The 15,607-nt window shown below is 42.8% G+C and overlaps 2 protein-coding genes across 5 annotated transcripts in view; one reads left to right on the top strand and one right to left on the bottom strand.

The window, feature by feature from the left end:
• Positions 1 to 10,918, top strand: part of ITGBL1 (integrin subunit beta like 1) — a 137,426-nt gene extending 126,508 nt beyond the window's left edge. Inside the window, exons 11-12 of the mRNA XM_083437925.1 lie at positions 1,172 to 1,817; positions 1,971 to 10,918. Of these exons, the coding sequence (XP_083294051.1) occupies positions 1,172 to 1,263 (92 nt within the window). The 3' untranslated portion in view covers positions 1,264 to 1,817; positions 1,971 to 10,918. The remainder of the gene's footprint in view (positions 1 to 1,171; positions 1,818 to 1,970) is intronic.
• The window catches only part of FGF14 (fibroblast growth factor 14), a 295,208-nt gene continuing 289,353 nt past the window's right edge, over positions 9,753 to 15,607 (bottom strand). For all 4 annotated transcript variants that reach the window (XM_083438132.1, XM_083438134.1, XM_083438133.1 and 1 more), the window contains one exon: positions 9,753 to 14,235. In XM_083438132.1, the coding sequence (XP_083294258.1) occupies positions 14,099 to 14,235 (137 nt within the window). In that variant the 3' untranslated portion in view covers positions 9,753 to 14,098. The remainder of the gene's footprint in view (positions 14,236 to 15,607) is intronic.

Raw genomic sequence — 15,607 nt, 5'->3', positions numbered from 1 at the left:
TGCTCCCCTTTCTTACGGTTCTTTGCTGGACTGACCTCTAAATAGAGGATGTCTTCAAATGTCAAGTAGGACCAGTTCATTTTTTGGTAAAGAAAAGAATGAGGTGTTGATAAAAGCACTGCAGGCATCAGCACAAAATGGCTGCCACAGGCAGCAAAGAGAGAGAGAGAGAGAGAGAGAGAGAGAGAAGCCCTGAGTTGGACACATGGCCACCCTAGGTAGTTGGTATCAAATTGGACACAAAGGTTTCTGTAAAATGGCAGCTAAAGCATAGTTCACAGATTGTTCACTGGTGCAGAGGAAGGAGACAGTCTTCAGGAGCATGAATTAGGTCTGTGAATGGCAGGCATGAGTTTGGGGGCAAGCACGCCATCCCAAAGGGACACGGGTGGCGCTGTGGGTTAAACTGATCAGAAGGTCGGCGGTTCCAATCCCCGGGAAGGGGTGAGCTCTAGTTGCTCAGTCCCTGCTCCTGCCAAACTAGCAGTTCAAAAGCACGTCAAAGTAGCTAAAAAAGTAGATAAATAGGTACCGCTCCGGCGGGAAGGTAAACGGCATTTCCGTGCGCTGCTCTGGTTCACCAGAAGCGGCTTAGTCATGCTGGCCACGTGACCCAGAAGCTGTACACCGGCTCCCTCGGCCAATAAAGCGAGATGAGTGTCGCAACCCCAGAGTCGGTCACGACTGGACCTATTTGTCAGGTTTACCTTTACTCCATCCCAAACCTGACTTTTGAGTCGTGAATTCTGCCAATGCCCTAGTATTATACACACTTGGTTGCCTTGAAAGAAGCATGCAAGGAAAGGGATCTGGATTTGGATAAAGCATAGCTAAAGCGTCTCTAGAGGATCAAAAGATGAAGATGCCCATTTTCTTTTGTACCTTGAACTGCAGCACAAAGATTGGAGTTAAGCAGCGCAGAGGCAGCTGGCTGTAAACTCTGATGGTTTAATTGTAACCTTCAGTGTCTTCTTGATGGCAAACTGTTTAGCGGGCTTTTTTTTTTGGTGACGACTTAATCAAATTGCAAAGCGAGTTCTGTCCAGCAAGAGAAAATATGTACAGGGGGAAAGAAAGCTGTTTGATGGTTTGCGACGTTTGCAGAGCAACACATGTTTAATGAAGTACATTTCAATTATGGATAATTATAGCCTGTGTTGTTTTGTTCCAGGAAATGGTATATGTAGCTGTGGAAACTGTGAGTGCTGGGAAGGTTGGACTGGAAATGCTTGCGAAATCTGGCTTGGGACGGAATACTCCTAATGCTGCCACGGAACACTGAAGACTGAAGGATTTTTGGGTCTGGTGCTTGTTTATTTTAACTTAGGCTGCTAGAATACTTAAATGCAAGACAAACTTTAAGACAAGCAAATCCACCACTAGATACAAGTGGGCACAGCAGCATATTTCCAGGTGTGTGTGCATGGGGGCGGGGGGAATCCAATAAACAACACCAGGTTTTGATCCTGCTCTCGGTGCAGTCAGTGGGAACAGGATAGGGCCCCTCCAATATCACAAAAGAAGACAGTATATCCTGTTAGAGTGCCACAAATAATCTTTGCTGGAAATTGCACAGACAAGACACATTATATAACGTAGTTGGGCTACTGAATTTCAGCTTCATTGTGTAATAAGAACTATCTGTATGAAAATGCTGGTTCAGAAATATGTAAAAATTCCAAATTAGAGGGAGAGGTCCCTTTGATCCTGGCCTTTTCTCTCTTGCACACACAGACACACGCTCACTCAGCTACACACACCCACTCTGCTTTGTGTTGCCCTACTCACCACCCCTTTCCACAGGTCTCTTGTAAGCAGTGGCATAGCGTGGGGGGTGCAGGGGGGGCCGGCCGCACCGGGCACAACATCTGGGGGTTAGGGTTAGGGGGCGCAAATCCATGGGTTAGGGGGTGCAAATTACTTGCCTTGCCCCGGGTGCTGACAACCCACGCTACGCCACTGCTTGTAAGTGGAGGGAAGAGATGAAATGGAAAGGAGGCACATGAGGAAATTTCTCCCTCCATGAAGGTTTTGCTTCTTTTCTTAAAGGGTGAGCTGAAACGACTTACCTTGATTTTTTAAAAGTGCCAGAAAATGACTTCCTACATCAGTGATTTTAGGTCCACGTTGAAAGCACGTTTGCATTGTTTCAGTTCTGTTACCCAGTGCTGTTTTCCCTTCCCCTTTCCCCTCTTTCTTTCCATCATTTGCCCCCACTGCTCACAATCTTACTGGCTGCTATGAGCCGCATCACGCAGCTAAGGATGTCACTGAACATCCTTTGGGGACACCCATGACTCTAGGGACACCCGTGAACAAAATCAGAGGTGTTGCTGCAGCCAGCTGGAGTTGATGGTAGTGTGGTTAAATTAGGCCAAAGTCTGTGAGAGTGAAGGAGGAGGAAGAGGAGAAGGAAAAGAGAGACTGCCAGGAGCACCAAGCAGGACTGGAACAATGCAGATGTTTGCCAAAATGCGTGTTTTTAAGTAATCTTTTTATTGGCAATGAGATGTGCCGCTGTTGTGTAGAACACCCCAAGTGTCTAGGACTGTGTGAATGAATTGTAAAGCCTCCCTGGGCAAGCAGAAATGAATTAGTAAAAGTAATTCAGCAGTACATATACAGTGGTACCTCGGGTTAAGTACTTAATTCATTCCGGACGTCTGTTCTTAACCTGAAACTGTTCTTAACCTGAAGCACCACTTTAGCTAATGGGGCCTCCCGCCACTGTGCCACCGGAGCACAATTTCTGTTCGCATCCTGAAGCAAAGTTCTTAACCCGAGGTAATATTTCTGGGGTAGCGGAGTCTGTAACCAGAAGCGTATGTAACCTGAAGCATATGTAACCTGAGGTACCATTGTATAGGCCTTGATTTGGTTCTTCTCACTCACCAATGCCATCAGGGACCTGGAAAGAAAAAAGGCAGTGATGTGCCAGGGATATGGTAAGCCAGAGCACAAAAAGTACTTCCTTCACACAGAGAAACTTACTAGTAGGGGTGACCTCAAGGTTGGTTGCTGTTTCGTGGTCGCTGATCTTGTGGGTAGGCCTCAGTGTCTCTGGGAAACTGGGAGGAGCAATGGCACAGCCATGTCAGGGCTGGGTTCATGTGTGAGGGAGAAGGAGAAGGGTCATTGGTTTGAGAGTTGGTTCATGCCAGGGCCTAGTGCCATGAGTTGTTTGAGGGCTCTGGAAAAAGGTGGAGGAACTGTGCTCTGGCACACTGCGGCTGAAAAAACAAACAAACTGAGTTTGAGAGGGTTGTGGTGGAGGTTGGGAGTGACTGAAGGAGCATGAATTTGTGGGCAAAACTGATTTGGCAACCGCCTTAGTGCCAGCCCTTGTCACTTGGCTATGTCCTAGCAGTCTATAATGGGGAATCTGTCCCTCTAATTTCAGCAGGCGGAGCAAGCCTGAGAGCACAGTGCCATGCTCCTGCACATTTGATTTCTTCATTGAGATGCTGTGGGAAGCCTTGGGGGGGGGGGGCTGTGCAAGTTTGCCAAGCCACAGCTTAGATTTTGGCAAAGAGCCAGTTGTATGTACAGATTTGTGGCTCCCAAGCGATCTGTCTTGTGGACTCAAATGCATAAAGAAGGACTGGGAATTTTATTTTCTGTTAGGGACTGCATGGCTAAAGCCTCTCTCTGCCTCTCTCAGGTCTTTCCCACTCCCTGGGCTACTGGGGGTCAGATCACTCTTGCCCATGGTCTGATCACTCGCATGGGGCTTCCCCCTTTCCATCCTGTCATCTGCTTTGGCTCTCCAGTTGTTTCCCTCCCATCTTCATTATCTTCCCTCCACGCTCTCCCCACCCATGTAAAATCAGGCTGCAGACTCCCCATCCCAGCTGAGAGAACCTCCCAACAGCCCTGGAACATTGTGTGCCCATCAGATCTCTTGCAGGCTGAATAAATCAATATACTCTGATGAGTGTCTTGCCATCGAGAGGATAATGGCCAAGGCAGGCTTCTTGGGGATTTCCTCTTGCTCTTAGAACTTGCCGAAAAGGTAACTAAGTGGATTTTAATTGCAAGAATGCAATACTTGCTAGTAAGCTTAACTGCAATCCTGAAGGGGAGATTTGAAGCCCAGCATGTGTTTGTGCTGCAGAGCTATTATAGCGAAGCCTCCTGACCCTCTTTGTCCCCTAGGTGGCTTGGTGCATGAGTGTGTGGATTACTGCCAGAGGGGATCAAGTCTTGTGTAGAAGCAGACTTATCACTTTATGTCTCATGGCTCTGTTGATCACATGAATATACCCTGAACTGCACAGCAAGCCTTAAGCGTTTATCACCTATTGGGCCAAACATATATTGTGGCTGCTCCCTTGCCTTAGCAGTCCCAGGCAGGCAGCAGAAATAGCTTTGACTAATACCCAGTCCTGACTGCTCTGCTGGTGTTGTTTGGCTTAACAGTCACAAGTTATGCAGAACTGCTTTCCAACAGCATATGGAGGGCATCTTGTTGGCTATCCTGGCTTAGCTATTCATTGCAAATAACCCTGTCATGTTACATTAGCAATACTTGCTGCCTGGTCCCTGATGCAAAGCAAAGGGAAACTGATACCACCTTTGAAATGTGTGTTACATGCACCTGGCATTAACTACTATAATCAGACCTAGTATTCACCCAACCTTGCCATTATAAAAATAGAAAGAATGAAACCGAAGGTTTGCCAGAGGCAGGTCAGCTCATCCAGGTTTGGCAGGGCCCTGAGCAAAGTTGTCTTCTAGTGGCAGAGCACTAGGCCAGAAAAAAGAGAAGGGGAATGCAGGGCACATAAGGCAGATATATCATTGGGGAGCCCAGCCTCAGCCTCTCCAGCTACCCAAATCTGATGCCAGCCCTGAGTTCATCTGTTCAGTGTGATTGTGTAGAGAGTCAAAGGCGTTTAGAACAGGACAGCACAGAAAATTGAAATTGTGGATTTAGAACAATAAATACAAATAGGTCGGTCTTAGGAACAATTTTTTAATTTTATTTTTAGTGGTGAAATGCTGCTCAGTGTGGAGTTCACATTGAATTATGGAAAAAGAAATGCACAGCTCATGGGGAGTTCCCTGCTTTATTTACATAGAATCACTTTTTGTACATGGAGAAATTGGCAGCCCTTTAGTTCCTCAGAGAGAGAAAATTACATACATTTTCTTTTCTTTTCTTTTTTTAAAAAAGGATGCTTACATTTTGTGTTAAAGGATGGCAAAAGCAAATTTGCTAACATGTTTGGGGAGACCTTTGTATCCAGATATAAAAGTTTAATATATTATTTTGTTGCAACAACTTGGATGTCTATATTCAGCTTTTGGATTGACCCATAATGCAGAAATAAGGAAAGACCATTGCAAAATATATATTCTTAATTACTGTAAAAACTTGAGTTTATTTTTGTAGAAAGAGCAGGTGCTGTTTAAAGAGAAAGCCGCTACCTTAAAGAAATGGCTGAAGTGTGAGATGTTTGTAGGAAGCTAGTATTACCTGGGTATGAACAATCCCCCCCCCCACAACACACACACAGAGCAAACCCTTCATGCGATTCCATTTCTTGTCTCCTTTAAAAGCAAAAGACGTACCTCTTATCAGAGCCTGTACTCAGTGACCTCTAAATGTCTGTGCATAATTTATTAAACAGGAGTTATGTGCATGCATAATCAGGCAGATACTCCTCAGCGCTGTTCTATGCCGTCTTTAAACTCCAAATAGTGCACTTCCAAAAATATATTGATATAGTATTAGCTGAAGATTCCAGTGATGCAATAATTCATAATTATGGTTTGCTGCTTTGACTAGAGACGTCTATAAAACTATGCTTATATTTTAGACATGTGATTTTTGTGACCCTAGAGCAACTGCAATGGCCATCTAATGCTGGGCTTTATTTATGTAGAAAGGTACTGGATGGCGCATCCACAGTCCAATTAATATGGGGCTTAGTTGCGGCTTCCCTGTGCCTGGATCTAAGCCACATTGGTTATAGTTGAATGATAGCATTGCACAGTCAATGCTGATCAGTATAACAAATTGCTAAATGGGCACTTAGCTTAAAGGGGGCTCAAAATAAATGTTATTCCTGACTGACAACTTTGATACGTTTGCCCCAGATCAAAATTCTGCCATATGCATTGGATTTTGACTCTTGTTGATAAAAGGAAACGCTCTCTGTGTGTAAGCTGGGCCCCATTGTGCATACAGAGTTCCATGCAAGGCTTGGAGCCATCCTATTACAGCCACATTTACTTGTATGTGTGTGGAAACTGTAAATGGCCTTGAGCTAGGAAACATGTCACCAAACTGGACACCGTACTGTGCTTTCTCTCTCTCTTGATTTTAATGTATTAGCGCCAAGGTCTAAAATACTTACAGAGGCAGAACAGTAACGGGGGAATCTGAACTTTGAGCATAAAAAGTACGGAAACTGAAACCCAGTGTATTATCTCCTTTTGAAGGGCAGCTCCATTAAAGAGGAGAACCTCCATTCAGATGACCTGTATCAATGGGCAGATAGGAATATTGTGGGATACATTTTTTCTTCTTCTTGCTCCTTGTGTAAACTGTGCCTACCACCAGTTTATATTGCACAAGCTGATTTCATCAGATGACTGGTGTGAACTAGGGGGCTGGTAAATAATCGCATACACAAAGAGGTCATTTGCTCCAGTCACACCTTCAACTCACATATTAACCACCTTCTCAGTGTAATGCATGCATTGTGCATGTAGGTGCACATAGGAACAACCCAATTAGGTCCTAATGTGCTCCAGCAGCATTCTTCTGTTTTTGCTTCTTTAACATCCTGACACTATGGTTAGTCAACTGTAGCTAAGAGCAGAAATTGTGTTTCCACTGGTAGAAATAACTTCTAGAAAGGCAGGAGAGAAGTCAAGGCTGGCTGTATAAATTCTTAGGATGTGTTAGGTTCCCGACTTGCAATGGTATTTAGACATCTATGTAGCTGCCTTTAGGCTGTCCTTTGCACTACTATAGTTCTTACCATTGCTAGCAACGTTAGTGAGGCTTGATTATGTAAACTGGGGGTTGCCAACCTTTTTGGATGGGTGGGCATATTTCAAATTTTTCGGGAGTGTTGGGCACACCAGTTCCAAAATAGCTGCTATAACACAAAATGCCACGTGGAGTATGGAATAACACAAAATTAGAGAGACAGCCACCTCCCGCAAGTGGCTGGAAAGTCAGCTATGGCCTGCTGGTCCTGATTGTGGCAATCATACAATGTGGATTTTGCACATGTGCGCGCACACACACTCTCTGTGTGTGCTATTGCACACACAGGCTATTGCAATCAAATAGCAACAGGAAGCCCTCAGTACCAGGGGAAATGGCCATACGGCACTCACCTGCATTTAACAGAAATTGCTTGGACGTTACCTGCATGTTTTATCCCATAATGTTCTTTCTAGGAGGGCTAGAAACCTTTTTCCCTGTGAAAGCTCAGTCTGGGGTCCCTGTCTACGGGCACCAGTGGAAGCCTTCATGGATGTCATGGCATGGGTGCTGGACTGGTGACCCCTGATGTAAACACTCTGATATTACTAACCAAATAACTGATAATACTAACCAAAAATGGCACTCTTAACCCTTTGGTTTCAATGGGCTTTGGCATGCCTTCCTATAGAACTATACTGCATGTGTATCGTGACTACTAATGCTATCCTTTATGTCATTACAGAGACTTCTTAGCCATTTACAGGGTAGCATGAAAAGCAGGAGCACTCCCTTCCCACACAAGCATGAGAGTGAACTTTTCTTAACCCCTAGCAGTTATTGTTACCCCACCCTGCTTAAGACGGTGAAATAACATGGGCTGTAGGTGTGCAATGTGCGATGCATTAAATAAAGGAAGGGGTGACCTTTAGCAATCAGGAGCAAACAAACCAAAGCGGCAAGCCATCAAAATGAGTTCCCTACAATGGAGAATTTTGTAAACATTTGAGGAATTAGCGAGTCCACCCTCCAAAATTGCTCTAAAAGAAGAACAATTATGACTTGGAAAAACTTCAGGATAGACTAGTTGCAATATCTTATTAAAACATTGTGCACCTTTGTGGTTTGCCCCTTCAGTTGCTGCTCTTCACCAACTTTTGCACATTTCTGATTTAAGAGGAAGCATAGTGAAGTGGGGGAAGAAATGAGATAAGAATGCCTCTGATAACTATATACCATCTCAGCCTCATTCGTGGAGCCCTTTGTCCAGTGGGAACAAAACAGTCGTAATTTTTGATCACTTTTCTGAGAATGTACTTTACTATAGTTAATTAAGCTATAAGATTTCATCTTGGATGTCATTCACTTGCCTGCATTGCCAGTTCGCCTAAGAGAAGGGAAGGTGCTGCTGGCTTTTATGCCTCGCTGGCTGCTCGGGCAGCTGGGCAGCCAGTGCTCTTTCGGCCAGCGAGGTACACCCCCCAGAGCAGGCCTCTCATTGGCCAATTTAAAGTGCAGGAGCTGGCGGGAACCCCCAGGCAGCCAGGACAATTCCCCAATGGCCACCTGGCCATGTGCGTTTTGGCTAGCCCAGGGATCGCGACCGAGCACCAGGATCCGCAACAGCCACCTACCTGGAGGAAGGGGTAAGCGTCCATTTTCAATCACTTTTCCGAGAATGTACTTTACTACAGTTACTTAGGCTGTAAGATTTCATCTTGGGTATCATACACTTGCCTGCATAGCCTGTTCACTATGTGTGCCATAATGAGGATTGTCGTTGGCTATATGATTGTGTGGCATACATACAGAAATATAAACTAAGCTGGCTTGTTGCTTTTATATACTGCCCACTTCAACCTAAGATTCAACGTATAGTTTTATAACCCAACATATAATTTTGAACCCAACTAAAATGTTCAGGGAAAATTAGCGGTACGGTCTTTCCGAGATGGTGCCACTTGAAAACGCAGGTGGAACATTGCAAGCGCAAATGCTTTTCTCATGAGAATTCCCCCAGGAAAGATCAAGTATGTACTCAAGAAATGTGTCTCATTCCAGTGCAAACAGGTCTTATAAATTCACACCCCCCAAAGTTTGAGGGTGTGTGTGTTCCTGTGGGGACCCTCTTCACGTGGTCCAGAAAGGATGCGACTTATAATTTGTGGACAGCCACGGTCCACTTCAGGGAAGGAATGTGCCCAAGCAGGTTGTATTCAAGTTGTTAGCACACTCAAGGGGGTTGCCAGTATGAAAATAATGATCACTTGCTGAATTTCTGGATATGCAGCAGAAATATAGCAAAATAATCTGATAGGGTCAAGAGATAATCTGGGCCAAAGTGATGGTATTTTTCCATATCCTACCTGTCTGTTTAAAGACTAAGAGCCAAACGCCACACAGAGCAGGAGACTTTTCCTGCTGTCTCTTTCATAACTTAAAAGTAGCTGGAGGTGGGTGGGGCTTAGAGGGACAGCATGGGAAGAAAGGGTTTAGCATCCACTACTCCTGCACTGCTGCTCTGGTCAAATTAGCAGCCTCTCTCCCCAAACCTGCTTTGAAGCAAATAAAAAGGTATCAGGAATAGCTAAATAGCTAAAAATAAATTGTATTTAAGTATCCAGAGATGGTTGGTGTCTTGTCAGGACATAGTTGAAAAGCATTTCAGTGCAATATAAGAGAAGGTATGTAAGCCAAATCACCTAATGCCGTAGCATAGTGGCACTAAGGCAGTGAAAACCTTCCCCCATATGGTCAGAAGAAGAGCCCGCCCCCCCTCAATATATACACACACATCCCAGGCAAAATCTTTATAGCAAGTAGTCATTTATTTTTTTAATGCCTTGATAGTTTGCTATAGGGCAATATAATTCTAAAGAAGTTAAATCAAATTGATGCAGGGAAAAATAATCTCATACAAATACTTTTTGTCAGTTTTAGAGTAACTTCAAGGCCAGAAAATCCTAAAGTGTGTTGCAAACTTTTATATATTACCTCCCTATTAGATCCCTATAAGAGTGTATGAGTGTTGGTGGGCTAGTGAGAACTCCTGTGTGTTGTGGATGCTTCCTAGACAGAACAAAAGGTGGTACTTAATTCAGTATTTTAGCAGGGAATGGGTTTTTTTCATGGACTTAGATGAGATTTTGCAGAATAAAGTAAAAGTGTTTTTTTTTTAACTGCTAAAAGGATGAAAGGTGCATTCTTATCTTGCTGCAGTCCATCACCCGGATATCCAGATCCAATGATGAGTTTGGGGTAGGCAAGTTCTAATGCGTGCTTAGAGCTCCTTCATCTAGGTTGCCTTTCTCATGTATCTCAGCATATGAAGCTGCTGGCATGAATGGCAAAACCCAATATGCCCAAGAAATCCATCAGGGCAAGCAGGTCTGATTTCCCTCTGCAATTAGAACTGCATGACATGGCTGGGGTCTGTCATTACCATATTTGTTCTTTGCTGATAATGCTGCCTCCTTTGCGGGGATTGAAGCTAAAGCCAACACAACAAAACATGCAAACTGAGAGAATGTGGGAACACAAACATGGTGTTTACATGGCAGTATACACATTTGACCTGTAAATACAAATTGATTCCATCAAGTTTACTGGTACAGTTCTTTAGCAAGTAACAGACAGTTGAAAAGCAAGTGCTGCTTGACAGAAATTAATTTGAGAGGGAACAAAATGGCAACATGTTGTCCTGGAAAACAGCAAGAGAGGTAATAGATTAAGGAGCTAAAATTTTCTTTGGCATGGTCAAAGGAGAGAGAATTGAGTTTCGCCAAACTATATACATGATGTTTTGTTATACTGCTGCCAATGCAATGTTACTTTGCACAACTTTTTTGGGGGGGTAAAATATCAAATGTTGGGTTGTTGTTTTTAATATGCCTTCATACAAATATTTTATTCAATATGTTGCATCTGTGTATACAACAAAATGGTAATAAACACAAACTGTACAATGCAGACAAACTCATTGCTTATATGTATGTCAGTTTAGCAGTACATACCAACAGGTCTGATACATATAGCCTACGACATGCAGTTCATCATTACCATCCTCTTCCCATGCAGCAGATGAGACAAGAGACAAACCTAAAGGAGTAACTGAAGCACAAGAAACAATGAATCCTCTCCTTTGTGCTGAAACAGGTTCTCCACTGGTTTAAGACCCTTCCAGACACAGAAGAGAATGCCAAAGGTGACATTGTGTGTTCTACTTACAGTACAGCGCCAACCATTCACATTACAAAAATAAACTCAGCCTTAACATTATATTAGCCACTTTCAACCGGTTGGCTTAGCAACATGAGTTTGCATGTTGGAAATTAAATTGTTGTGTTTCAAAAGATATTGATCCCATTTTGCAGAACTTTGATTATGTCTCATGAGCTTCTCCATAGATGAAAAGATGAAGAATTGCCAGTGCAGGGTAGACCCAACAGACTATACTGTGATGAGTGCAGTCTGGATTAAGATGCAGTAGGGGCGGAATTTTTTTTCCTATGCTGGCCTTATAAAATCAGTTGCATGAGCTGACCAGATAGGATACCATCTTCATACTTCCCAGTGCTAAAGTCAACTGTATACCCAACACCGGCCTCTCCCATTCTTCATCCACCAATACAAAACTGATTCCAAAATTTTGCAAAAAGAATGCATTTCACATCTTTTTTATTTTGCTTTCCTGTTTTATAACTTTGTTTTGTTTTAATTCCAGTTGCACAGTATAGAAACTTAATTGTCTATTTAGAATGAAAGTCAGCAGGCTGCTGGAACTGAGTCTTTAGAGAATAACACAAAACATTTCACATTTGAGAGCAAAGTATGGACAGTTTAGAGACCTTCAGTTTCAGTATTTACTACACAGCCCTTGCGCATAAGTGTACCTGCATGAGAAGGCCACACCACCTGCTGATCACCCTGAACATCCAATTAATGGAGGGGAAGTTGGTCCTTTTTGTCCCTATGTGGTAGAGAACACAAGAGAGTGTTTTGAGAAAGCCACAGGGTAAAAGGATGCTCAGGGTTTATTTTTGTGCACATACCGTTTTCATAGCTTTTAAACACCTCTTTAGTTTTTTCTTCTTTTGTCTTTTTAAGCGCTTGGAAAATTGAGCATCATTTTATGTGCTTCACTCTTCTGGTTAAAAAGAACCAACCTTAAACAGTCTCTTGTCTTAAATGGAAATGAAACAAAAAATTAATTGGTCTGAATGCTTACATTGTATATTTCTACTTAAGCAACATCACATAACCTACTTGGATGTATATCAAGTGTTTGCTTATTAAAATAGAAGCTGTTATGAAAATCTTGTAAGCGTCAAGAGTTAACCAATGTTCAATCTAGTTGACTACCTAAGCAGGCTGAACATTTCAACAGATCATAATTTATGTAAATGTGAAACAATTTTTAAAAGCCATTCTGAAAACACAGTTTCAAAAAATGAAATGGGGGGGGGGGGACATGAAAATGAACACCGAATATTCTAATACATGGTTTTCCAGAACTGAGGTACATTTTGGTCCATAGCATGCCTTCTGCTTTTATCAAGTTTTCTAATCAGCACTTTTGAATTCTTTACCAATTTACTTAACGTCTTAACAGCATTTTTCTCATGTCTCCTAAGACTTCTGGCCATTTGTCATTTCACTTCTCAATTGGCTTCAACCCACTCTTAAACTGATATCCAGGAAATATCAACAGTATTTGTTTTATTAAGCAATCAAATGGTAAAAGTTCTTAGCCTTGTAATTGTGTTAGAATTTTCCTAGGTTCATGTAGTACAATGGAAAGAATACTGAGATCAAGGCAAGGCACCGTAAACCTAGCAATTTGGTGGGCATATATTATCTTAAAAAGCTGGACTGGAAACGTGGTACTGGTGAAATTATATAGAGAGCATTAAACTCTGCATGCTGAGCTTTTTTAGAAAGAAACACAAAGGAACTCTTTAAATATGTCCCATTGAAAAACTTCCCTCTTTTTTTAAAACACTGAAAGTATTAAAGTATATTCTACCCCTTGCATTGGTGCTGCAAAAAAGAACACAGTAACTTCCTTGCCCATGCTTTGCTGAGTAAGAGAGTGGACTACAGCCAAAAAAAAATAAGGATGGGATTACGTTCCATTCATTAAAAACAGGAAGGATTCTATTGTTTCGAAATGGACTTAGGTAGCGCAATTTTCATTCATCTTAATTTTTTTCCTTTAACTTTCAAATAATGAGGACTAGTAGATGAAAAATGAGCCTTAGTTCAGGCCTACAAGGCCTACAGAGTTCTTTGGACCCACTTTCCCAAAAATGTGTGGGTCTTGCTCGCTGGGCAAGGCAAATGTTACCATTACCAGTAAGCCTGTGATATGTATAAAACACACACACAAAAAGAAACTGGCAGGGGATGTCAAACATTGGCCTCGAGAGATTGTTGACTGGCCATGTTTGATGCTTTTCCCTTCTCAGTAATGCCAACCTCAAGAACACACTAGAGAGTATTCACGCCGAATCCCCATTTGTACCTCTGAGACAATGATCCTATTCCTTGACAGGTATAATCCCGAATAGGGTTTCCCCTGATTCCCTGATTGCTTTTCAGAACTAAGCCACCAGCAACGTTTAACTCTGAGAGAAACACAATCCCTGCAAAGGAGTCACACAAACAGCAGAGCGAGCAGCCTTGTAAAAAAGGGGGAAGAAGAGAAAATTCATAATAGCACAGGTTTACAGCATCTATCTAGAAATTACTTAATTTGTGTGCTACAAAATTGAACTTAAAACACATGGGTTTCCTGGACTCAAAAGGGGGGTTATGGGTAACTGTCAGCAGGCAGGATATCAAGTGTACTTGTGAAGTATGTCATTCACATGAGGTGTCACAGTCACAGAAAAGATATTAAAAAGGCATTCCATATCTGGTAGGGCATTCCATGGTCTGAGTTCAGCTGGTTAACCAGGTGTCTTCTTTGCTGTAGGAGGAGTTACGGGTTGAGATTTATCCGCTTGCAATAACCTAGTTTGGGACGAGTGAAGAGCAAGCATTTGCTTGCCTCCAGCTGATCCGCAGACACCAGAGTGAGACAGTCTTGCAAGGATAAAATGCTCAGCCGTACTTAAGAGAGCTCAATAAGTCACAATACCCATGAGGATCTGGCTATGTTGTCTTACTCTTGTTAACTGGTTTGCCTCCATTCATTATTGCCGATGCACTTGTGCTTTTACTTGGAGTCACCCCAGCCTTTGGCACTGTTTCTCCAACATCATGCAAAGATGGTTCTCGATACATGGCAACTACAAATGGGAGAAGAGAAAGAGACAAGATGCGTAAGTAAAATGTGAGAGATCCCAATACTTAAACTCCATTTAACAGAGTTGCTGCTTTATAAAAATAATAATAAAGGAGTTTAAACACACACACTTGTATAACACTGGTTCTGAAAGACCTACACTGGCTTCCAGTACATTTCCGAGTGCAATTCAAAGTGTTGGTGTTGACCTTTAAAGCCCTAAACAACCCTGACCCTGTATACCTGAAGGAGCATCTCCACCCCCATCGTTCAGCCTCGACACAGATCCAGCACCGAGAGCCTTCTGGCGGTTCCCTCACTGCAAGAAGTGAAGCTAAAGAGAACCAGCCAGAGAGTCTTTTCTGTAGTAGCGCCCACCCTGTGAATGCCCTCCCATCAGATGTCAAGAAGATGTGTAACTATACAACGTTTAGAAGACATCTGAAGGCAGCCCTGTTTAGGGAAGCTTTTCAATGTGCAATGTTTTATTATGTTTTTATATATGTTGGAAACTGCCCAGAGTGGCTGAGGTAACCCAGTCAGATGAGCAGTGTACAAATATGGTTGTTGTTGTCATATGTTCCTTCTGATTGTAAGTACAGTGTTACCTCGTGTTAAGAACTTAATTCGTTCCGGAGGTCCATTCTTAACCTGAAACTGTTCTTAACCTGAAGCACCACTTTAGCTAATGGGGCCTCCTCCTGCTGCCACCACACCGTTGGAGCACGATTTCTGTTCTTATCCTGAAGCAAAGTTCTTAACCTGAAGCACTATTTCTGGGTTAGCGGTGTGTGTAACCTGAAGCGTATGTAACCCGAGGTACCACTGTATAAAAGTTAAAGGGAATTGGAAGCTGGTTGAGTTTAAAATTTACAACATAAAGACATGTAAAGCAAGTATTTATGTAGATGGGGTTAAGACCATTTTAAACATAGAATGGCAATTGTCTCAAGATGCAGTCTGAATGAGGGACAACTACACTACTTATAATATGATGACATTTTGATTAGACTCCTGTGATGGAGGAATCCCTTTTGGGTTTTGATATATATTAGCTTTCTACAACACTCGCTCCAAATTGCCTGGAGACCAGGCATGCTACTCCCAGATCTGAACCATCCAAGTTGTCCCAGGAAGCTGCCACACCCCTATTGTGATTCCACAAGGCTAATGCACGTTCTATCAGCTAGCAGACTAATCGGCGACCATCATCACCCTGATAGTTTTCTTGGCCCATTCACCTTTAGCAATTAACAAACACACTGGGAGGGCCAGCTTTAAAACTAGCTTTCCTAATAACTGGTTCTAAATTGGCAAGGCTAGCACCTCCAAACATAATTGGCTAAGGGTCCCAGTTGAAAAATCTGCCCACTAAT

The sequence above is a fragment of the Podarcis tiliguerta genome (assembly GCF_965153285.1).
Source record: "Podarcis tiliguerta genome assembly, chromosome: 4".
Classification (NCBI taxonomy): domain Eukaryota; kingdom Metazoa; phylum Chordata; class Lepidosauria; order Squamata; family Lacertidae; genus Podarcis; species Podarcis tiliguerta.
The sequence above is the reverse complement of the archived record's forward strand: the minus strand, read 5'-3'. Positions and strand labels throughout refer to the sequence as shown.